This window comes from Grus americana, chromosome 2 (assembly GCF_028858705.1).
Source record: "Grus americana isolate bGruAme1 chromosome 2, bGruAme1.mat, whole genome shotgun sequence".
Classification (NCBI taxonomy): domain Eukaryota; kingdom Metazoa; phylum Chordata; class Aves; order Gruiformes; family Gruidae; genus Grus; species Grus americana.
The window spans coordinates 53952628-53977936 of NC_072853.1; the positions used below are offsets into that span (position 1 = coordinate 53952628).

Genomic DNA, 25309 nt, shown 5'->3' on the forward strand with positions numbered 1-25309 from the left:
TCGTGGATTTGGATATGCAAGTCCCATTAATTTTATGGGGAGCTGGGCATTCAAATTATTTTTAAAAATCTCAGTTCTTCTGTCTGTCTTGGTTAGGTTTGTAGCGCTCACAGGAAGGGCTGTCTGGATTATACTGCCCCAGGCACATGCTGAAACTTGCTTTCTCTCTTAAACATGAATCCATGCGTTAAGAGGATGTGTCCGCCTGTCCCAGTTCCCGTGAACTGCGGCTTCCAGACAGGCAGAACTCCAGGCTAGGTATCTCTGAACTCGTGGCACTCGCCTCTTTCAAGGCTTGTCAATCTTCCAGGTTATATTTGCATCACTCCTTAAAACTGATTCAGGGAAAGATGCAGCTCCTGTCCAGGAGGTGGGAAGCGCTCTGAAGCAGCACGGCCCTGACAGCATCCCATGGCGTGGGACTATCTGCCTCAGGAGGAAAACGACAGGGGAGCCCAGCACCACCAACACCTGACTCTCATACTGGTTTCACATGGGTGTAATTCACTGAAACTGACTCATATGAGAGGAGGACTCATGAGAAATGAGAAGAAACCTGGGTTTTGTCTGTCTCATATATCCAGGTTCTTCCAAAGTCTAGAAAAACAAAATTGCACTGACTTTTTCAAAGTTTTTGCATACTTACTTGTGCACCCAGCCTACTCTTAGATCTTCCACATAATAAGTAACATAGGAGTACAGTCTGATACCCTCAGCCGTGCTCTGGATTTTCAGGTCTGTTGCAGATAAAGCTGAAAGAAGAGCACATGGTTTTATGCAGCCATGCAGCCATTCATTGAGTGTCACAATGAGTCATTCATTTGAAAAGAGAATTAAGTGCTTACCAATCCTTCTGCATACTTCATTCATCAGATCTGCAAAAGCTGTGGAAAGAAAATCCAGAGACTAAGACTTTGTGTCTGCAGCTCAAGCGCAGTCAATAATAGGACAAGTACTGGCTCTGAAATATTCTCCCCAGTAGGTTTGGAAAAGAAATCGGACCTACTTTATAAAGCATATTAGAAATCTAAGTAATGCAGAAATATAGCCTGTTATTCCACAATTACCAGACTTTATTTGACAGTAGCCTTGATGAATACTGCTGCAGCTAGAGAAAACTATATTGTGGGGTTTTTCTTGTAAATAACACTATTCCGTTGGAATGCTAACCCATCTATATACTTTCTGATGGAAAGGGTTGTTCTCCCCTTGCTTGAAATTTTAAAAATATAGTAATCACAATGAGTGGAAAGGTCCCTAAATAAATGATGGCAAAACATAATAAAAACATAAAATCTTCTAAAATAATCTAGTTCTATAATTTCCTTCTATACTTGTAGACTTACACTAATGATGGCCCCCTGAGGAAACCTGTTATCATTTTGCTTAGCATTAGTCATCATATTCTCACAAAATTATACAGAATCCAGATGCAATAAGCTGTATTCAAATATTAGTTGAACTGAAAAATCTCAGTTTTTCTCATGAGATGATCTTACACACAGGAGGAACAAAACCACAGCAAGGCGACACACGCAGTTGCCTGTATTAGCCCGAACCCGCTTGCAGGCGAGCAGTCAGGCTGTCAGCTGGTGCGGCTGACAGCGTGCAGAAAGTGGCTCTGACCTGTGTCCTTGAGCTTTAGCTCACTGGAGTCCTTTCCTCTGTCGTCCTTCAGTATGACTTCATAAGTGCCAGCATCTTTCTTAGAAAACTGCAATGTTGTAACAGTAAAACCAGATTTCAGAACAGTTACTGTATAAAAATCTAGATTTTGCTCCTGAACCCAGCTGATGTCCCATCCCCATCTCCAGGGAGGTGCCCAATGCCCGGGGTGGGGGCTGCCCCAGTGCCCCCCAGCTGCCCTGCTCCTGGCTGGGGTGGTGAGATGGGCCTTGGCTAGGGGGTCTTGGCCTGTAGCCGTGGGGGAGTCCCCAGGGGTCCCTGACACTTCTTCCCTTCCTCAGCCAAAGAACCGAGAGCAAAGAGATGAAGCGGTGAATGCAGGTCACGTCCCCAGTCTGCAGCAAGGCTGGGTATGGAGCAGACCTCTCTGGTGACTCCGAGAGGGTGGTCCTCTGAAAGCCTGAGAGACAATGAGTTTCAAATGCCGTGTGAAACATAAATGCGGTCTCATTCAGTTGTTAAACTGACATGCAAAGGAAATGACAAGCTTGTTATCTCTTCTGTCATCATTTCCCAAAGATCTGAACGAGCAGTTATAGACAGACATTTGCTTTAGCTAAAACACAGACGCCTCACAAGTTTTTCCATTTTTAAAACCCACTTCCTTTTTTGATTGTTCTGCTGAAATATCAGATAAGATCGTATCGTTCAACTGAATTCATAGCACTAACTTCAGCTGAGGGCTAACAAGGACAGTCACTCACCTCCGATATCAGCAGAGTACACACGCCATCTTTAAAGTCATGTTCTTCATCTACCATTATCTCCCTGTCATCTTTGTACCATACAATGTGTGTTTCCTTCTTGATATTAGCCACCTAAGATGGATGAAAACCACATTGTAATTATTCTCTTCATTTGAGCAGGGGAACTTGGTGTTGCATGGGTTAGCCTGTTCATGTCTCATAAAAGAGCAGCAAGTTTTATGACTTGATCACAGTGAGTTATTGCAGGCCTCCATTTTAAAATGAGGGCTGCAAGAGGGAAAACGGCAGAGGTGAAAAGAGAGAGAAAAGAACTGCCAGCAGCTCTAAGGAGCCCGGGGAAGCAGTGGATCCTGCCAAGGGGATTTCTACACACATAAACCTAGCAAAAAAGAGAAAGTCCCGGGATTTACAAAGACCTGTCATTTCTATTCAGGTGCTTTTTCCTGGGTGGGTGGCTGACGGACCTGAAGAAAAAAGTTGCATCTATTTTCCAAGGTATTTTGTTACATGCAATGAGCAGTCGCCCCAGCACGATTGGCCTTCAGAGGCTCTGGCACTATCCAATGTGCAGCTGGGAGTACACAAGCAAAGGGCAAGTCTTTTTAGTCCCTTCCCACCCTCACCGTCTAAGTAGTGGCAGGTCAAAGTGCTTTGAACATTGTTCTCAGTGTTCTCCTTGCCCCTTACCTTACATTTCAACATCACGTTACAGTCATCGGTAACTTCCCATCCCAGTTTATCCACAAAATGAGGACCTGTTTAAAATTACAGATGTATTTTTAAAGGTCACATCAGTGATATTCACGATACCAAACCAAAGACAAATGTATTTTTCTTGACAAGAATACTGTTATATTTTAATGTGGTTTTATTTTTCCTATTTCTCCTTTAGAAGGTAAACAAATATATGTAATATATATAACAGAACACAAAGCATCTATTTCAAATCAACATGTATAAATATAAAGAATCCCTTAACAGACTAACACATATGTGATTCTTATAAATATCCGTATGATCACCTTGTTTCCTGTGCCACTCTTTTCTCTGGAAATCTGCTTCATCCTGTAGCTTCTTGAATACTAGGAATTAAAACCAGCAAGAAATATAAGGTTAAACATCACACGCCATTTGTACGGTACCGAATGTCACTATAACAGTTAGGTACAACTCTGTCCCTTGGGAGGTCGATGAGAATCCTGCCACAGGGTCAGGTTTTCACTGAACATTTCAAAGTGTCAGAAGCTGATTACGGCTAACCCAACTTTCCTAGCTGCTTGCAGTCATCAGGACTTTAATGTGTCATGTCTGATGAAGCGTAATCCCCAATCATACAGCTATTTTCTGCTCTCGGTAGGAAGGCAAACGAGTAGCAGCAGAGTCAGCAAGCTGCTCAAGCTCTAAGAGGTGCAGGTACTTGGCCCTGCCTGAATGGGCTTTTTACATGGGAAATTTTCATTCCACCCATAGAAGAGCAAACCAAGACAGGCTACAATATTTTACATTTCTATAACAATTGCCCTTTCTCCCAGAAGTTTAAAAATTTTGGTTCACACACATGCCCTGTCCTGTATGAGGCAGGCGAGTATTGTGACATGAAAAACCACTGGAACATCTATTGGTATTGAAAACAGTGGAAAGTGAAGACGACAACTGAGGTAACCTCGGTATAATTTTTCCAGCCTACTGTGCAATATAGATTAGCTTACCATCACCGATGAGGACAAGGCTGGATTGGTTGGTTGCTTTTCCATCCTGCAGTTGGAAAGTGTAAGTCCCTTCATCCTTGTCCTCAAGTTTATCCATAATCATCTCAACAAGGCCAGTCTTCTGGTCCACCTTCATTTTATATTTCTTCAGGAATGGAAAGTAAAGCAACAATTAATGGATATCAGAGTCAGAAAATATTTGTTAAATAGTATCTTTAGGTGAAATTCTGTTTTCTGTATTCATATTTTCACTTATTCAGATTGACACTATCTGTAGCTCCAACTCTAAACATGAAACCAAATAAGTGAATAATGTGTTAAAGGTGAAGCCTATTTGCTAATGCTATAGAAGCATGTGACACTCCTGTTCTATGGTGAGTACCATGTTCTTTTTCATTAGAAAGTTTAGATTTGCATCTCTTTAGAATAACAATTTCTTTGAGGTGATGACATTTTAATAAGTTTGTGTAGAATGCTCCATCTCTGCCTTCTAACTGATATCAGTGTTGCAACAAAAGCATGCTATGTCACGTCTTTGGGAGTAACAAGTTTTGCTGCTGGAAACAACCACTTGGGAATTTTCCCTTGGTGTAACAGATTCCTCCAAACAGCAGAGAGAGGTGAGAACCGAGCACAAGGGTGTGCTAGGGCCATAGATGAAGGAGATAGGATGAATGGGGGCTACTGCAGCGACTCCTTGAAGACCACAGTAGCTGCTTACCTGGGACTACCTTATTGCAGGAACTCCTATGGTCCCCACTAGTTAATGGAACACATGGTAGTCACAAAGGTAGCAAGGAAGTCATTTAACTCCACTTTATAAACTGCATCCAGTAGAATTCAGCTGGAGCTCAGAACTACAGACAAAATCTTTCTGTGATGTTTTCAGTGGCATGTTATTTCTCATGAAAATGCATCAGTGTGGAACACTAGTTGTGAGTATATTGGAGACAGAGACACTAGTACTCATTGATACTCATAAAAACGGAAACAACTGTAAGCAATGAAAAGGCTTACCTCTCCATTGAAAATCTCTTTATCATTAAATACAAAGTTGGCCTTTGCATTGCCAGACAGTTTTTCAGCTTGCAACCAGAATCTCACTTGTCCTTTTTCCAAAATTTCCACTGCCAACTCAGAGACAAGTGGGACAGCTACAAAGCAGAAAGAAAAGAATGAAGCCTAGACTTTGCTTGTGCCCCAGCAACTATTTTCTTCTGTAATCAGAAAGCCACTTCTTCCCTTTCATACTCAGATACTGTATGCAGAGTAACTAACTTATGATAGCTCTTCATATGAACAGAATGCCTTTCCACCCTCATATACACAGGATGACAGACAAGATTTAATCTTCTGCTCCTTCAATCACTACGTCTGTGCAGACTGGAAGTGTTCGGGATTTGAGTTATGCCAGTGCCCCTCCATTCTAGTACAAGGCTAAATCTATTTCAAAGGTAAACTGCAAGTGTCTCTGCAGTGGGATGCGAGTCCGTATGGCACAGATCCATGTTTAATGAGCCGCTTAACAATGTTACTGCAAGACAGTGAATTGACTCAGCGGAAGAAAACCACCAAAAAAATGCAAGCACGAAGCATGATCAGAAAGTCAGCTGCTGAGCTCCAGGTTGGGAGATTTTTGTAAGCACTCTGATCTTTTGCTGGGCAGAACCTCCATCTCCCAGAATTCACTAAACATCACAACACACCCTCAATCTCTCCAGTACATTTTGTTTACCTATGAATAATGAAAATCCCCTGCATATACATCAATTCCTTGTGTTAGCAAGAAAAAAGAAATAATCTAAAGAGTACCGCAGGTAATTTTAATTTGGGGGGTTTTTACATTATTTATTTATTTTTCCTTTTTCTTTTTAGTAAAAGTTCCCAGCTTGCTTTAACTTTTTGTTAAGATATCTTAATCAGCAACATTAATCATGAACATTTAGACTCCGATATTGGGGCATATTGCTCATTTTATTGGCTTCCATAATTTTTTGCTGTCTTAGTGGATACTCAAATTTTCAACAAAATCATATTCCAGGGAGTACATATGCTGTATGTTAACTTTACCCCAGTCTCCACTTTCACAGCAGTCTAAAGTCTGCATTGTAAGGACATAACATGGAACAGCTGAGGACAGTGTACAAACATATTGCAAAATGCTTGATGATGTAGTTTGGTGATAGTGTAAAGATACACCTCCTCCCAGACAAACCCCATGACAGGGTTCTTTTCCCCTTCTAAATATTCTATTCTATTCTATTCTATTCTATTCTATTCTATTCAACTTCATGTATGCAAAAGCCCAGCTACAGCAGGAGAGGACTGGGACTGAGGTAGTGTCTGATTTCTCTCATCTTTCTATTTGCACCATCCTAAATGACCGGGGTGCCTTCTGGAGCAGAGCTGCCACCCCACAACCAGACAAAGTTAGGGGGGTGAGGACTCCACGCGTCTTCCTTTCCCATGCTCACCCCTTACCCACACCTACACCCTCCCACACCCACATGTATGCTTTTGGTGCCTGAGTGGCACAGGACCTGTGTCTGGTGACAATAAGGCTTCTGGGAGGTGAGGCAATAGTCACAGGAAAAAAGAGAATTATGAAAAAGGCACGGGCTTAAACCAGAGAGAGGAAAATAGTTAAAAAGGAGGCTGGAGGGACAGTGTTACCACGAGGAAGCAGGGCAAAGAAGAACCCCAAAAGAGTGTGCCCCAGCAGTGCAAATGGTCCTTGTGAAGCTTCGTCTCCCAGTGCATCACTTCGCTTGTAAAAAACAAAAGGAATCTCACGTCTTGCATAATTTCTCAAAACAAAGCTACTGAGATGCTACAGGAGCCAGCAGAAGCAAGAGGGAGAGGGTGTGAATAGACATCAGGCTGCATTGCCTTTGTTTCACTGTCAGCTCTATGGCAATTTTAAACCCCCACTTGATTTGCATGCAATTAACTATGAATATCTTAGACTAACATGGAAAAGAGGGTTGTATCTCAGAAGCTGTTAAATAAAGAACTGAAAGGATGCAAAAGGATTCTTTTGTGGGAAAAGGTCGTTCACTCCCCAGTGCAAAGGAACTGGATGAATCTGTGTTACAGTCCTCCATGAGCAAAAATCTTATTTTAAAATATTTCCATAAGCAGCGACTGACAGCTACTTTAGGCATTTTCCAGCCATCATGCTTACAAGGTCTTACATCCTATTTGTATAGCATCAGTAATTACCATGAGCACTTGACAGGGAGTCATTGGGCAGTTGCTAAACTGAAGAGTTGGAACAATTTATTTTTACCTAGCACCAATACACTATTGTGCCCATACATAGTTGCATTCTGTAAGGCTGCATTATTCAAGCAACCCATTTTCCCATGGAGTTACTGGCTGCAGATGTTTCTAAGCAGAAGTTACAATTAAATGCAGTTCAGAAGTACAAACAAAGCAACATGCAAGAGCACATGTTGAATCAGAAATGCCTAGCAACTAATTTTTTTTTGGTAGAGAATTTGGGTAATCCTCAAACAGATTATCTGGAGATACGACTAAGGTTTTATGTTAATCCATAGGAGCTCATTATTATTTTTCTAGCCTTATAGCCATAGCCAGATGTATCTCAACTCCTATTTGTAATTTTTTTTTTTTAAGTATCCACAGGGCCTGGAGTAGCCAAAGCAAATAAGACAGTTTCCTCCTTAAAACATGAGGATATGTTCTGCAGTGATCTCCCTTTTTGCCTGTGCCTCCTGGAACCTCGTGCACAGCCAGAAGTGTACTGTTACCTAACACAGTGCAAAAAAGAAGACACTGTCTGTGTCCCGAGGAGCTTATTTTGTGACATTAATTGTGAGCAGAAAGCGTGGAAGAGCACCCAGAAGAGAAGGGTTGGGGCAAGTAAGGACGTGTGACAACATTAAGGTTTTGTGATGACTAAGATATAATTAAGGAGGAAACATCTGGGAGGAGCGGGAGTAAACAAGGGGATGCTTGGGCTGTCATTAAGCTGTCAAAAGGTGACACAATATGTTGAGAAGGGTAGAGCTGATATGGAAAAGACACAGAAGGAAATGAGAAAGAGAGATGATGTGGGCAAAAAGACAGGCCATTTCTGCCGCCAAGCTTCGACTGGGCTGAGGCACAATGTGGGCTGAGTTGGCAGAGGTGCCAACAGTGCATGCGCAAAGCTGGAGATGTTAAAACACAGGCAAGAGTTTTAGTACCTGGAAGGAAGAAGAAAGGAATGCAGTGGGAGAATATGAGACAAGGTTTAGGTCTCATCTTCTTGTGTGTAGTAGGCTTCATTATACAATCCAATTATTTATTTATTTTTTCAATTATTCAAGTTACATTCCAATGAAAATCATCAAGTTGTGCTACTACCAGAATATGACAAAGGTATGGGAGGTCTGTGAAGTTGACAAAAATACAATCGCAAGCAGCAGGAAGAATGTTGGTATTGTCAAGTGTTACAGAAAAGAAGGAGGGAATAAATTTGAACAGGAAAATTCTGTACATATAGATAATTACAGCTGCATTTACCACAGTTGGCTGCTTTGTTAACCTTAACCTATGTTAACTTCAGTTGGATTAGTAAGAGAATTTTTCAAATTCAGGTTTTCAAATTGGATTAGGTATGCTGAATAAGTATAAAAGGCTGTTCTGCAGAAGAAACAAAGCCAATGGGATACTTATTTTCCAACTATTATATAGACTTATTATATGCCTAGGCCAGTAGCCTGCAACAGATCAGGAAGAATATCAGTAATACACAAATGTACTGAAAGAAACAAAAATTAAAGGCATCTTAGATCTTCAGTTCAAAACCACTTTCACTTGAAATTACTATAGTGACTTCCCCACCTGATGGTGGCAGGAGTTTTGTAATACCCCACTGCATGCAAAGCTCTCCCCTACAGAAATGTTTGATTCACTTACTTGGGAATTTGCGTTCGTGGCTCAGAGCAAGCAGGCGTTTCATTTCTGCAAAAGACATAAAAGAAATAATATAAGGTGTGCATGCCTTATGGATCTGAGAGGCACAGCAGCAAGAAAAAGCAGATGTGAAAGTAGAACAGGCATGCTTAATAGACATTGCATCTACCTTCCTCATCAATTGTGTGGCTCGATGAAACTCCATCAGTGTCTGTAACAACACAAGAGTAAGTTCCCAAATCATCTTCTCCAAGATCCTTAAAGATAGCTTTTGACCTTTGGGGGGGGGGAAACATTTTGATTAAAAAAAAAAGAGATCAGTCTGAAACAAACCTCTCCTTTTTGTCTCTAAGACTACATAAAAATAGTTTTGTATTAGCTTTTTTCTCTGACTAAACAGGCAAATACGGGGGCTCTGGACAGTAGTAACCGGGGTAGGTCCTACCATGTGTGGTACAAATGGAGATGGTACAACTCTCAGCGCCAAAAGCACTGGAGATAGCTAGTTTAAGCTAGCTCAAGCATGCTTAAAAACAGGTTGTCAAGTCTTTGATGAGCGTGAAAGGATACCGTAAGTACAGGCTGATTCAAGTTTCAGATGCAATACCGAGAGCGTGGTGAGCCACTCTTTTTTTTCTGGATGGTTTGTATAACTAGAAGAGCACACAGGCAGTTCATAGGCTGAACCTGTGCGTTTGCCATCTCTTCCTCTCTGTTAAAAGCCTGAAGAAACTGAGTAAGCTCGTACAGCATTACGGAAGTTACCAAATCAGGCTGTGGTGACGCCGTCAGAAGAGAGTCCTGCTTACTCCAGTACCTCTCAAGATTGCCACAGTGTTACATGGCAAAAACATTTTGCAAGCAAGATAATTTTATCCTTTGGAGATTTAAAATAATAACTGTAGGAATAATAATAATAATAATAATAATAATAATAATAATAATTTGCCTTGATTGACAGGTCATAAGATGACAGAGCACAGATTTTCTCTCCCTATGCCTAAACATAACTAAATTGCCTAAACAGGAGGCCTGACTCATTCTGTGAGCTACAGTTTTCGAAGGGCCTTCCAGAAGCACAGGCAGATATAACTCTTGGTGAGGTCATGCATGCAAAAGGATGGATTTCTGTGACCAGCCTAGGTCTCTCAAACATGAGACTATTGCTGCCACCGAGGGTTCTTACTTTCCGCCTTTGGAGTCAACGTTCAGCCGAGAGTCATCCTCAATCGGTTCGTAATTCTTGGACCAAACAAACTTAGAGTTTGGAGACATCTGATCACATTCAAAGTTCAAGGAAATTACTCCATTGTCATCTACATCAACCACCATTTCCTTGGTTCCTGAAAGAGCAGAACAAGGTGATACCACTTTCTCAGAGAAGCCAGCAAACAAATTTATATAGGTATAATTCATAGGGCGGATTAAGCAGATTCTTGCCGTTTTCTCAGCTGGCACATCAATTGCCGCAAACGTTGGCATCCTCAGTCTTTGATGCACAAGAGCAGTTCTTATTCTAAACCATAAAAGGAACAGATTAAAGAGCATCATAAATCAACTGATTTATTTGAGCAAGTCTAAGCAGACATGAGAATTATGATATTTGCTCTGGAAAAACCTGAAGGGAGAAAAAAAGAAGGAAGCTTCTAAATCCGCTAAATGTTTGAAATATCAAATAGCAATATTTTCCATGGTAAGGGGTAGTCAGAGCTTTCATTATGCAGCATGAATTTCTTAATCCCTAACAAGGTAAGAGCTCTATAGGGAATATCGTGTGCAAATGTGGGTGTTTGAAGAGGTGCAGGAGGCAGAAGAGGAAACAATCGAGTTGCCCCATCAGGACTCACTTGTGCAACTGAGGCACATTTTCAGCGACTCTGGCTTCACTCCGGGAGGTTGGTTTAATTGCTGCGCTTGGCATCCGGCCCTGCTGCTGTCTGCAGCATTAATCCCGGGCCCACAAAGGGAGGGAAAATTTGCAATTAGCTGCTTAAGTCGCCCACCCTGTTTTGCCAGTACCTACAGTCCTTGAGCTGGATAAGGTGACCCAGTTTGTCCTTTACAAGGCCCTGGGGGTGAATCCCAGATCCGAAACACGAAGGCACCTCTATCCTGCCCCCTCGCACCCCGGTGAAGCTGAGGGAATTTCACCTGAGATTCGGGCAGCTCGGCGAACTCATCGTCTGTGGTGTTAACTTTGATTTCAACAACTTGTCTGAGAACGTCAGGGAGAGCGTGTGCACCGAGAGGTGCTGGAGAACATCCAGGCTCCGTTCCCAAACAGCTCTGAGCTGGATCTCGCATATGAATAGGGCACTCGTTATATTACTTAGCCTAAGACAATTCTGGGCTGCCCAGAATGCTAATGACACATTTTCTTCACAAAGTATTGTACCTTAAATTGCCTTATTCCAGACATTGAGATTAAATGCTTTATTTTCAGCATAATTCTTAATGAGCCTCAAGCATACAAGGAGATTTCTGTGTTTCATCATCCTAATACTATACACATTCTTTCCAGCACTGTGAGTAGCTCCTGTAATGACAATTTGTGTACACACAGCTTGCTTAGTATTTATAATTTGCCATAACCATTTAATGAAAAATGAGATTAATATTCCCATTTTGGTGCTGTTATTTACCAGCCCTTGCGGTAATGAAGCAAGTTACATACCAATATATGATAAATGAAGTCTAAGGTATACAAATATTTTACTAGGCAGCAGCATATTTGCAATTTTTTTATAATTTAATTTATTATATGCAAATTCATCACTTGACATTTCATTAGTGTTTAGTTTCCTGTAGATCATTAGCACATTAATCTTTTGATGGCAGTTTATGCGACGTGCAAAGAATTACAGCCAGAAGGTTCATTTGAAGGACAGAATCTTTTATATTGGTTTTAAAGTATTGTCATTATGATAACAATGCATAGCATTTATTTCCAGAAGTGATGATGGTGCTTACCTCTAGTATTTATATAAGTTTAAAAAAAAAAAAATCTCTTTTTAAATTACTGACCAGAGGCCTCCACCTATCCTACAAAGTGGAACCAAGGAAGCTACCATAGTAGTAGCAGTCTTAGTTTCCCTCTTCTAGATAGCTTGGTCGTTTCAACATATCATCCAGAGCTTCTCTTAAAGTCATCATAAGCAATAAAATACTTAGATGTCATATCAAATCTCCGTTTATCTGAGTGTTTTATTGCATCAAAAGGAAAGAGATAACATGAAGATAAAGCAGACAGCTTCAAAGCACTAGAGTTCATGACATCATTTTGAATATAGCTGGTCAGAAAAGTTGAATGGAACAGTGTTTCATTAATTTCTGAGCTTCAAGCCCTTCTCAAGTGACTGATGCAGGATCAGAATCCAATTTTGCTTTGCACCAAGACGCACAAGGATTAAGGGCAGGAATGGGGAAGGGTGGCAGTCTGTTCTCGGATTTCCCCTGCTTCCTGTGAGATCCACACACACTGAAGTGCTTTTGTCTAAAGACAAACTTACTGCTCAAAAGTAGACTGGATTGGTATTTGTTTATGTGGGTGGGTTGGGGTTTTTTTTTCATTTAATTTTAGAAAATAACTGTAAACATTAAATGCGGTTTTCAAACAAGAGAAGGTGGATGCCAAGTATCGCATAATTTACACATTTCACTGGATAAAGACAATTGGTAGCATTTGTATTAAAGCAAATATTTTCATTCAGGTTATTATTTACTTACATTCTTTGATTAGAAAGCTCAGTCATCTGGCAATTTTACACATTTGCCAAAAGCAACATTCTGTTAGGAATTGTCTAGAGAGACCTGACAATATTTTGTCTCCATCCAAGATGTTACTAAAGGCAGCATTCATTGGGCAATAACAAAAGACTTACGGTAATTTTAAAAAAAAGGTATGATTGTTCAGGAGATTTGTGTGGTTTGAGTGAGAAAGGTGGAAGCCTGCCTAAGAGACCGATTTCTGAAATAATTTTTTTAATAAGCCTTTTGTCCTTTCTTAATACTTTTAAGAAGCTTAGTTTGGTGGATGCCATATCTGCAGATCTCAGCTCAAAATATGGGTCAACCAGATTTGTACAAGTAGATCTTTTTCAACTCCTGTGAGATTTCACTGGGCCAAACCCTGACTTTCCTGTGATCCCTCACACCTTGCACCTATGAACCCAAGCCTCGCTTGCAAAAGCGCCATGATCCTGAGATGTACCTCCTTCTCGGACAGTGAGGTCTATAAACCAAATGTTCTGCTCAAGTTCATATTGCCAGGTGGGCATGTGCATCATTTGAGTGAACACTAAAAATGCTGTACAATTTTTCTTTTGTCATGATGATTATCTTCACAAGATTTTATGTTCGTGATTTTTTTTTTTAATTGTAATGGCATGACCAATCCTTTATTTAATACACTGGAAGATTGTTATGATAACAAGTTTTTATCAAAAGTCTGACAGATAGATATTAACCCTCAAAGAAAATGGATTAGTAGAGCCAAAAGTTTAGTACTACTGCTGGTTTGATTCTCTTTTTAGAAGCGGTTGCTGCATATAAGCTGTTTTCAAAAGTAAGTTTCTATGTTCTGCCTTACTCCACGTGCAGGTAATGGCAATAGCCCTAGTGCTTCAGCGGCTTGTAGATCTGAAGTTATGGCTACTGCATTTCTGAAAGATCCTGTCCCAAGCCCTTCTTACTCACACACTTATCCTTTTTTGTCCTTGTACCCCAATCTTACACCCTCTCAACTTACGATCCACTCCTCTCAGTCTCTTCTTCCCATCCCAGCCTTGCTAGCCATCACCCCAGTCTCCCCACTCTGAGTTTTCCAGTTCTTGTACACCCTCATCTTCAGACCTCCTTTCTTCAGACTTTCTTGACTTACAGCGTCACTAAGAGCTAACTTGAGGCTTCTTAGGATTTTTGCTGCCCTGGTCCTGAGGACCAGGCATTTATGAGAGCTGGGCCAGTGCTGCTGCAGGAATAGGAGATGTAAAAATGGACCTGGGAGTCAGAAAGAGGGAAAAGATGCCGGGGAAGTGTTCCTTAGCAGCCGGGGTGGGAATGGGAACTGATGATCACCAGCAATGTCTGCTCAACACCTCGCAGTCAATACCATCCCAAGTAAACCCTGACTATTTCTGTAGGCAGAGTAGGCAGCTGTTTGCCCAGGTAGTCGCCTCCTTTGCCTATGCCCTTGCACTGCTACTCGTGCTCCCTGTGCCACCTGCCCCAGGCCCCCGCGCTGTCCTGCCTGCCTGCTGCCTGCCCACTGCCTGCCTGCTGCCTGTCTTCGTTCCTGTTCTTTTAGGGCTCTTAGAAACCTTCCCAGATGGGATCAGATATGAAAGTCTGCAGGTGGAGGAAGGGAACTTGTCAGAGGAAAAGAGGGTGTATGGTGGATCCAGGCTGGGTTGTACCCCTGTACCTTCTTACGTCATACTAACCTTACACTCGATTTGGTTAAAATATCTAGGAGTTTGTTTTTCCGCCTTGTAGGACCCTCCGCTTCTGAAATAGTCTATAGGTGAGTAAACCACAAGCCCATGTTTGTGTTTTCTGTTAGGGACTTAAGTGGCAAAAAGGTGTTGACTCCGATCAAAGCCACCTCTGTTACCTGTATAGCTAAATAAAACCCAAGGGTTTTCTGAAGATCCAGGAACAGAGATTCTGCCTCTGCACTGGTTCCTGTGTTCCTTGCTGGCATTATAGACACACTGGAGCTGGCCTTCAAGGATGACTCCAGCAAACAGTTGAATTCCTACTGAAGGTGGTCTCCAAACTGACTTCATTATGTTTTTAAAGCCAAAAAAAGTAATTTCCTTTACCCCTTCCTCAGGCATATTACATAAGTTAAAGAAAGGAGAGAGATAAAACACAAACAACTGGTTTACTATAGGAAGGGCAAAATCTACATCTGTTAGAATGTTTTGGTTGAGCTGATCTTAATGGGTCCTCTGCTTATGCATTTGTCTATAGATACATGCAAATCTTACAACTTTATTGTATTTTTATATTTCTGAACCTGTAGTGATGGTAAGAAAATCTGTTCTGGCCCTAAAATACACCAGACAAGAAAGTAAGATATGACCCTCAATTCATTTCCTGCTTAGTAAAAAAGTTTGACTTGAGAGGGGTCAGGCTGTTTGCATGCAGCCTGTATGTAAACACATCGCACAAACAGGAACCTGTTTAAATATGACGAAAAAGAGGAAGTATTTCTAACAAACCTGGTCGTGTTTCAGCTATGACAGGATCTGTGACATCTGATGGTTTCCCAACACCAGCCTGGTTTGTCGCCCGCACACGAAACACATAGCTCACACCTTCTTTTAGGCCACCTATCTGGAGGAAGCAAATAAACATACATGCATGTTGTGTTACAAAACACATTTTAATTTCACACTTCTTACAATTCCATTCTGAATGCTTGACATTTCCTTTCTTTTTGTTTTGCTCCTTTTCCAGTTGACAAATATTTTTTTCCTTGTGGTTTGGTTTTTTTTCAATTTCAGAGTGACATGACTAATGTGTTTGGCTTGCTCCTTCCTTGTATGCATAGCTAACATTTAGACAGTGTCATTACTGTCATTGATTTCTTTGCAAAAGGAGCATTGCCATTGGAACAGGATGTTTTTAACTCATGTACATTGACCTCTGAAACAGCATAATCTTTTACTGCAGGTAAATTCTGGCTTAGAAAAATGAAATTATCAGGGTAATAAGTGCCAGCCACACCTATTTAGAAACAGGAGGGCATTTAATTATACAGATTTAATTGTAGTGACTTGAAGAATCATACTGACATCATAACACCTGCAAATACTCCTTTAAAACATATATGAAAGGATCACACTTTAAAGTGAGTTGTCAAATACAAATAGCAAACCTACTTGAGATGTATCTCTAGAACAGAGATACAGCTGATCCCTTATTTAGAAGTCATTCCACAAAATTATGTAGCATAATAGTGCAAAAAGTTTGGGTTTAACTTGCCATGAAATGTGAGGAGAGGGTACGTTGTTTTAGAAAGAATCACCTGCCACATTATCAGATCTATTTTTGTGCCATCTGTTTTTGTGTAGAGATACCTATCTTACCCTTTGAGCTAGAAAACGCTAGGGTTGCCTCCTGCATTACAAGAATGGTGTGTGGTTTTAGCAGTGCTTTCTTTTATTTTTAGGCTTGTCATACCAGATTGTGTTCTGAGTTATTGGCTTGTCTGACTATCCAGGCGTTACACGTGTGAATACTTGGCACAACATAAACTACTATGTATTTCATTAAATGGAACCATGATCAGCACAGGATGATGCTATTGAAGGCTAACGTCCTCAAGATTATACCGTTATACCAGTATTTGAATCTTAAGCTATTTACCTTCAAGAATTTCTTTTTAAGTGGCTTCTCATTGACACTTCTCCAATGTTCCTCCTTTGCTTCAGTTTCCTTCATATCAACATAATAACCAGCTATGGGACTACGACCAGTATAAACTGGTTCCTTCCACAGTAAAACCAAAGAGTCCTTCCTAACTTCTGTGCATGTGACATCATGGGGTGGCCCTGAAAGGTAAGAATAAAAGTTGTAGTTGTGGTATCAAAATAAGTTCCCAAAGGGCTAAGGCATAAGACTTTGAAAACCAAAACCAGACACCATGTTGTACGCCCAGAGCTGACATAACATGTGCAGCTCCTCTGTATCATATCTAGACCCAATATAAACACAACCCATGACTATTAAAAAGACTAGCCAAAAAAACAATCCAATTTGTTGAGATTTGGTATCTTGATCAAATATTCATGAACAAACAAAGATGACAAATAATCTCCAAGCTCAGGGAAATAAGTTAATTATTAAGCTAATGTCCTGCTTCAAGGACTGCTCTAAAGTCCACTGAAGTCAATGAAGGTTGTTTTCATTCATTTCAACGAGTGTTAAAAGGCTAGCAAGCTAGCCTTGAACTGATACATTTAGACAAGAGTTAGAGGACCTCATTCTTCTCTGCCTTCTACCTTAGACAGGTATTTATGTCTACTGTTTAAACTAGAAAGCAAAGTGGCAGGCACAGTACAGAGGAACACATAGTACACAGTACAGAGCATTTTACAAGCAGGAAAGATATAAAAAATACAAGCTGCTTGTAAAATGCTACTGACTAAACAGGGATTATGCATCATTGTAAATGTACTAAATCAAAGTGATGGAGATTCAAGCCTGGGTATGAATTTCAGTGCCCGTTGACTCCCCTGGAAACAGAAGGCACTGAGAACTTAGACAATCAGTCACAGAGCAGCCTTGGGCTGTGAGCAACCTCCACCCCGTGCTCAGGATCCTACCAGGTACAGCAATGGTCCATTCTTCACATTTGAAGGGCTGGCTGGGTAGGGAGGGTGTCCCAACCCCAGCCAGGTTAGCTGCAGCCACCTGGAACTGGTACACCATGTTTTCCTTCAGGTTTTGAATCTGCAGAATCAATAAGATAAGTACTATTAACTTTGGATTAAGGCTTCAGAAGAAAGTCACAATGACAATTACTGAATGCATGAGGTGGTTTTAAGTGCCTGAAGAGATGAATGCATTACTGACATCATATATAAGGCAATAACTATCTTGGCTTTTCCTCTAATCAGTGGTGGAGCATACGTGAGTGGTCTTAGCACACTCAAATTGTGAGCCCCTTCCCCTATTGACAGACACTTTGGTAGTCAGGGAGAGAGCAGGGTATTGCTCAACAATCACATTAATCTGTCTTGTGATACAGAACAAGTTCACTTAAGGCAAGAGTTGTCCTCACAGCAGGGTGAAACTCAGCCCCAGCATTGCTTTTCATTCGTAAAGCGGCTCAGCGAGGTTGCAGCTAGCACTGTCTCTGAATTGGGTCAAGAACTGATCGCAAAACGCAGCTGGTGCAGAGCTGGTTCCAGCACCAGCAAGCACTGGGGTAGGTCTGCCAAGCCCAGCAGGAATGACATTTGTTGTCAGGGCCCGACTTGCAAAAATTCAGGCTATGTCTAGAGTAGTGAGCTCACAGATGACAGCTGGTGCCAGACTAACAGATAAGCATACAAATAATTTTGCAGCAAAGTTTAACGGAGCTAAATAAACTTATCATCGTGGATATAAAACCCTCTGAACAGCAATCTGTACACCGAATCATAACTCACTCGAATCTGTCTTTGAGATCTGTTCTGTAAATATTGTTTGCACCCACAGCACTAGCAGAAGTTAACCTCTTACCCTGTATGCCCTCTCGCTGATGGCCTTAATGTTGGCCTCCATCCATTTCCCAGGAACTCCATCAACCACTTCACGATAGTTCACATAGTAGCCGGTAATTTCAGTTCCACCAGTGACTTTAGGTTGTTTCCATCCTAATACCATCGAGTCACGAACACTCTCAAGTACCATGATGTCATAAGGTGGAGATGGAGCAGCTGTTTCAACGTGAAGAATGCATAAGTAGGAAGCAATATTTCAATAGTCAGACTGGCATTCAATTACCGTGTTCAGGTGGCTCCCATCCTGCATTTCCTATTTAGCACAATATTTATGTGGTCAAGGAAGTTTCTGGAGTTGAAATAAGAAATGCAGGATAAAAGCTTACATAAACCAAATGAAAAAGTCCAAACTGCATAGGAATTAGTTTTCCAGATCATTTGTTTGCTGAGAAGCAAGTTGATACATTGTGAAAGAATGTGTTGCAGTTGCAGCTCTGATGTAAGTGATCAGGACTCTCTTTAAAACTGTGAAAAATGAGGAACTAAAACTAACATTACAGGAGAAGTAAAAAAATTGGAGATGCAATGATTTGTTTTGTTTTGCTGAAAGCAAACCCTTTTTCACACATGCAATGTTCATTGTAGTTCCTTTTTTCAAATAGGCCCACATACTTCCCTTCAGAGAATGGACTTTATGAGTCCATTATTTTTTCTTTTCTTTTTTTTTTTTTAAATTTATACACTGTACAAATTTTATCATTGCACCCATCACATGGTCTTACCTTAATGGAAGGAAGCGTGATCATAGGCACTGTAGACTGACCAGAAATGGAACATGTCTGTTATTAGAACTTACATTTAAAAATTTGCTGCATAATCCTCTTTTTTTAAAATTTCCTTTTAACAATACAGAAATCGTTAACTTAATTCCAACCTGTTTCCTGTATCTAGTGGGGAAATGCTTGCCCACACCCAATATGTCATGCACCAGTGAAGAGCCCTACTTGTGACCCCGAAGTCCTACTTTTGATGGAAATTCTACATCACATATGTTTTCTTTTGTCTTTAATGTTTTATATCAGTGTCAGCTAGCCCCAGGTACCTCTACTTTGTTTTCTGTTCAACACTTTGCACAAGCCTTTTGAGTCTCACTTCAGAGGCCTGGGGAGAAATTCAGTTCACTGGCCAGGTACCAAGACTTAAATAAAATTCAAGCCCCACATTTCTTGGGCATGATGGGTATTTAGGTGTTGACAACATAAAACGTGATTTTGTGCGTGTGCCTTCAACTTGATAGGTTTCCCTCATTACATATTGCTGTCAGTCAGAGATAAAACACAACATTAGCACTGTGCCTCAGAGGATAAGATGAGGCTTAGGCATAAATCCACAAAGGATCTTCATATATCCTAACACAACACAGATTTTCATGCTTACCATCATAATCAGATTTTGTTTCCTCACACCCAGAGACACTTGGTACATAACCCAGAGACTAGGTACCAAGACTCCTAACAACTTACTGAAGTGATATAGAAATAATATAATATCTTAGATACATTAATACACAGTCAAACAAGTTATTAAATTAGTAAATGGATTTACATGTTTCACTTCCAGTAGCCACTAAGTTTGTTAAGTGGTCTCTGATACCATTACATGCATAATGATCTTAATGGAGAGTTGAGCATATAATTAATGGGTCTGATGGCAGATGCATCACTGGAGAGCTTGTTCACTTGTGGCGCAGACGAGCAGAGATTACAACCATTTGAAGTGGATGTACCAAAGCAGTGAAATCTATTTATTTTATTAACTCTCACCTATATCTTTCTTCTTTGTCACCTTTTGCAGTGTCAAAAGATCCCCGGGTTGAGACTTACTTGCCTGCTTAGCAGCAACTTTTTGTGGTGCAGAAGCAACAGTGTCCTTAACCATTTCTCTCATGTTATTGTCTCCTGTACTCCCCAGTTTGTCAGAGCTACTGGGTATTGTGTCTCTATTAAATTTAGCATTGCATTTTAGCAAAGCTTCTGTGTCAAAGATAGGCTGGGAGGACTCATGCATGCCTTCCCAGCTGGTAGTGCGGTCTGTTAGTCCACCAGCGTTACCACTCAGTTCAGGACACACACCATGAAGCAATCCTCCCCCTGTAATTGCCAGAAAACAGCAAAGACATTTTGAATTAGAATACTTTTTTTTTTTCTTCATTTAGTCAACAGAATGAAGAAATGCGTACAGTGAACAATACAGCCAAAGTATGACAAATCACAGGTTTTATGCGCAAAATGTTAAGCTTGAATTCACAAAAATTTGAAATGCATAGAATACCTCTCAACCTGCTCAGAAGTAATGCTCTTTTAATAATGTCTACTTTTCAGAGCAGAATAAATATGGGAAGTTAATAGTACTCTTCATTTGCTACAATTATTTTAGGATTAGATTTTCCAAGTCATATTTCTGATCCTTTCAAGATGATCTCACAAAATTGCTCCAGGCCACATCTCTCCGCTCTAAGGTTGTGAGGTATGCAGTTTCGATACAAATGAGAGCAAGGGTGTTGCAGACATACAATTTATTCTAGCCCAGTGATCTCATTAATCTTGTTGGATTAGTTCAGGCAGCAGCAAACAGAAATAATTCATCAACAAAGGGAGAACACACAGGGTTATAGAAGGTTTACAAAAGACACATTGCACTGATTATTAGGTTTAGGTATGGAAACAAATTTCTTAGGAACTGATTGTATATAGGATGGTGTGCACTAGAGGTGATGAATACCACATTATGGAATCAGAATGCCATTCCATTTTCCAGGATACCTATGAAGTGAACTTGGCAGTGCTCTTTTACAGTGGTTCACAAGAAACACCTGAAGACTGGAGTGCAGTGACTGTGAAACTATGGCTGTGAGACCATAGGATCTATGGATAAATTATCATTCGTGGACAGCATTGTAAAACAAAACAATTAGTTACAAATAGTTGCTGAAAACATCTTTACTTAATTGAAGTTGAATATTTCCCGTTGAAAAGAGCAATGGAAAACAGCTTACCAATGGCTGCTTGCACTTCTATAGGCTCCGAATCCTGTGAAAATTCGCTGAGTCCTGCTGCATTAACAGCTCTGACTCTGAAAATGTACTTCTCACCATTGACAAGCCCATGGCAAATGAATCTAAAACAAATCAGTGAAGGAATACTCAGAAAGTATTGTAAAGAAAATAAAAATCTTAAGGGGGGGGAAAGAAAGCATTTCTTCCATAAAATTTATTCTGGTTTCTGAAAACCAAGGATAAACCATGACCCCAGTCACTTAAATGAAGGTCAGAGAATGCAGAATGTATTTAAGGACCTCATTCACACAACAAAGATGATGTCTAAACCCATGGCTCTTTAGACATACTGTTTACCAACACTCTTTCCTTCTTAAGACTACATAAGTTTTTGCGTTACCAGACAATATACTTCTGCTAGTATATAAAATCCATACTTCCTAATGGAAACAATGCAAAAATCTGCAGAGATAAGGTCTGTATTTGTTTGTGGGATATCTTCATGACATAAGTAAAAGGCACCAGTAGCACAAGTTCCCATAATTCACTTCCAATCATAAATGAAAAACTGCAGTGTTCAAAAAAATTACTGGGCGTTGTACAAGAGCTAAAAAAAAAGCGTCCAATTTTTTTATTTCACTTTCTTGCTTCTATAAATGACATAATAATCTAAGTCAGTCAAATTCTTTTATTAGAATAGATTTTCTATTGGATTACCTGATGATCACATAAAAACCCTCATAAATATTCTCTGGTGTCCACCTTGAAAACACAAAATTTCCCAAGACAGGAATAATTTATTTCAGAAAAATTGTGTTTTGGAAATTTAAACATTTTATTTAAAACAATGTTTATTTTTCAATAGATATTGTAAGTGTATTTTATTTCAAGTTACTTTTATTTTGCTCTGCTTCGTGATGTCATGTCTTGCACTACCAACGCTGACATCATGCAATGATGTACGAAGAAAATATAATGTGGAAACCAAAATGTATTTCAAAATCTTAATTTTAGTTTGGGGAAAAAAATAAAACCTGAATCAAAATTTTCAGAGCAGAATTTTCCCTACCCGTTCTACCAGACTTTTCCAAATCATTTACTTTCACCAGGATGTGTGCGGAAAACAAATTTCAAAACATCAAAATATACTGCATAATGCAAACGATGAGCTACAGCTAATTCTTTGAGATTGACTCAACCAGAGAAGACAAGAGTTAACAGCCAGCCTGTGCCTGACTGCATCATACATTATATCACATTGACTAAAAATGCAGTGATAGTACTTGATATAACCACAATATAAATCACAGAAATATATATGAAAGTATATAATATTGGCACATACAGCTATTGCAATATAAATGACAAGAGAATACTTGTGTTCAAGCAAGTGGGGTTTTAAGTACTTTTGGTATACTAAGCATTTACAATGCCCTGCTAAACAACAAAGTTGGCCCAAGAGTATTTAGCAGAGCCTTACATATTGTAATAAGGGTTGTCATGGATAGCAATTACAAATAAGCATAATTAGTCATAACAAGCAGGGACTGATTCTGGACTGACATCAATCCACTTGAGATCAAGTTCTGCAATTACTCGTTTAGACTCTGAAGATTATATCCTTATTCAAACAAACCCAAATCTGATTTAGCTTGCAAAGTTTTAAATCTTGATTATTTTTTCTGACTAGAGACTGAGCTTCATGTCGGTAAGAAATGTGAGTTTATACCCAATATTTAAGAGTGTTCATTAATGTCTTGACAATTACAAGTGAAAGAGCAGTTAGAAAGTAATATTGTTAGTGTGACAGAGTCCACATGTCCTCCTGACATTCTAGTTATACAGTCCAGAAATGTTTACAGTAGTCTTCCAAAACAAAGGCCTTTGCTTCCAAACATTATGCAGTTTAGTTTTCCACATTTGTAAGTTCAGCCATTCCTCACTGTGCTGTTTTTCATCAAATTGATAGGCTGTACAATAGCTAGAACTAGCGAGCTGCTTCTCTTTTCATCACTAGCAACATCTACGTTTCCTTCTCCTTGACTGTTTCTAACATAAGGTTGATTATAAATTCCTTTTGGACAAGACTTAGAGTTTGAAATATGTTTTTATAACTTCTTATGAACTTCACCTGCAAGAGTGATTCCAGCCTGCTGGCTACCACAGAGTGATTAACTCTACTACTGCTAATGGCTGGAAAGCAAATATCCAATAAATCAAAACCTGGTGACCATCATTTCCATGCTTTAACATTTGTTACCTTGTGCCTTTCACTGGATTGTTGTTGCATGGTTCCCAACGACCAGATCCCACTACACTTGACTCAATGTAGTACCCAACCAGCTCCTTGGCATCTGGGGGCTCTGTCCAAGTGACAACAACTGAGGTATCTGTATTCCTAGTGGGCATTATACGGCCTGGAGGTTTGGGAATATCTGTGGGAGAGAAAGAGAAATAACTTAGTGACCAGACAGTCAAAATTTACAAATAAGATAAGGACAACGTTCTATGCTTGATTATATTAGCACAACTAATACAGATTTAACCCTCAAAAACTCCTCTGATTTAAATTAATCTGGCACAACAGGACAGGATCAGTAGGTTCAAGCCTTTGGTGGCGAGGTTCCTCACTTCTCCATTGCCTATGATTCAGGGCATTTCCTTCAAATTAGATTTAGCTTATTCCCTTTGCTGAACATCTGCAACAGAGATGTGATTTAGAGTTTTCTAAAAGGGAAAATGTTTTAGGTTAATATTGAAGATTCTGTGCAGCCCACAGAATAAGTCCAATGCCCCTGTTAAGTAGAAAAATGCATCTAAAGTGTTTTTTGAGAAGAGCTGTTTTACTCTTCTTAAAGAATGTAGTTCATGCGCATCAAACTGCTCTGAGAATTCAACCAATATGAAGTAAACAGAGACAATCTGGGAACAGGATTGAAATCTGCATTGCTGTTTGGAAACAAATTGCTAATGTAGGTGTAGGTACTGATGCTTTACTGTAGCGAACATCTTGGCTTCTCTTCCAGTGCAAATAGTCTCTGCATTCATGTAAGTATTAAATTCCTCACTTCTGTTTAATTTGGCAAACAAGGAAGATTAAACTCTGCTGATGTCTGGCCTTATTTTCAGTAAGGACTCTAAGTAAAACAAAACATTTTTGTACTTCCTTGAGTTTTCATTTACTTTGACTATTTGGAGCCTTTGCAGTTCTTGGCGTCGTTATTTGCAGCTAATTCCCTTGGTTTGCATCTGTCATTTGACTATACATGAAAGGTTCGACGACCCAAACCAAAATTATTTTAACTAGAGGTAATAAATCACTGACTACTTTTCATACTTGAATTATTTACTGGGCAGCTATCTGTCTTCAGACAAAACAATCACATCATAAACTGAAAAGACACCACAGAGGTAATTTAATACATATGACCACACTCTTACCGAGTTTGTCATCCACTACAGTGGCTTCAGTTGCTTCTGAAGGTTCACCAATTCCAGCTGAATTGCAACAGCGAACTCGGAAGCAGTAGGATTTGCCTTCAACCAAATCAAAAACTGCAAAGCGAGGAGACTTCACGGGGATCTCAGTGTTCACCCTTTGCCAGTCCTCTGTGCCAGCAATGCACTGCAGTCAAAGCCAGAAACCACATTTGAAACAAAAGTCTCTGAAAGTTGAGTGTCTAACCCAATGAGAGTTTCTACCTGGACCACCAAAGGCATGTCTGCTATGGAGAACAGGGAGTCACGTTCCTTTCTGGGGCCTTTCCACAGAACGAGCATATTTCAAAGCTTCTGAATCTGCCAGATGTCCACCTACTCCAGAAAATGTACGTAGAAGCTTACCGGTTTTAATTTATCAAAGCTAAACTCTTCTCCACCACAAGGAAGTGACGTTATTATTAACTGCATCCAGTTCTAGACCACTTTCAAAATAAGTCCTGCAGACATTCAACACCTTCCAAAGAACAAAACTCTAACATTACCAAATTGTTTCTAGATGCTCTTGTGTCACTC

The 25309-nt window shown here is 40.0% G+C and overlaps 1 protein-coding gene across 7 annotated transcripts in view; it reads right to left on the bottom strand.

The window, feature by feature from the left end:
- Positions 1 to 25309, bottom strand: part of MYOM1 (myomesin 1) — a 79830-nt gene that overhangs the window by 17105 nt on the left and 37416 nt on the right. For 3 of the 7 annotated variants that reach the window (XM_054815617.1, XM_054815618.1, XM_054815619.1), the window contains 19 exons: positions 24737 to 24920; positions 23556 to 23730; positions 21296 to 21417; positions 20064 to 20390; positions 18260 to 18456; positions 17359 to 17485; positions 16400 to 16584; positions 15250 to 15364; positions 10212 to 10368; positions 9195 to 9301; positions 9029 to 9073; positions 5120 to 5256; positions 4103 to 4247; positions 3416 to 3475; positions 3081 to 3148; positions 2391 to 2504; positions 1627 to 1714; positions 846 to 884; positions 647 to 752 (listed from right to left, as the gene is read on the bottom strand). In XM_054815617.1, the coding sequence (XP_054671592.1) occupies positions 647 to 752; positions 846 to 884; positions 1627 to 1714; positions 2391 to 2504; positions 3081 to 3148; positions 3416 to 3475; positions 4103 to 4247; positions 5120 to 5256; positions 9029 to 9073; positions 9195 to 9301; positions 10212 to 10368; positions 15250 to 15364; positions 16400 to 16584; positions 17359 to 17485; positions 18260 to 18456; positions 20064 to 20390; positions 21296 to 21417; positions 23556 to 23730; positions 24737 to 24920 (2498 nt within the window). The remainder of the gene's footprint in view (positions 1 to 646; positions 753 to 845; positions 885 to 1626; positions 1715 to 2390; positions 2505 to 3080; positions 3149 to 3415; positions 3476 to 4102; positions 4248 to 5119; positions 5257 to 9028; positions 9074 to 9194; positions 9302 to 10211; positions 10369 to 15249; positions 15365 to 16399; positions 16585 to 17358; positions 17486 to 18259; positions 18457 to 20063; positions 20391 to 21295; positions 21418 to 23555; positions 23731 to 24736; positions 24921 to 25309) is intronic. The other 4 variants (XM_054815621.1, XM_054815622.1, XM_054815623.1 and 1 more) reach the window with 2 other exon arrangements.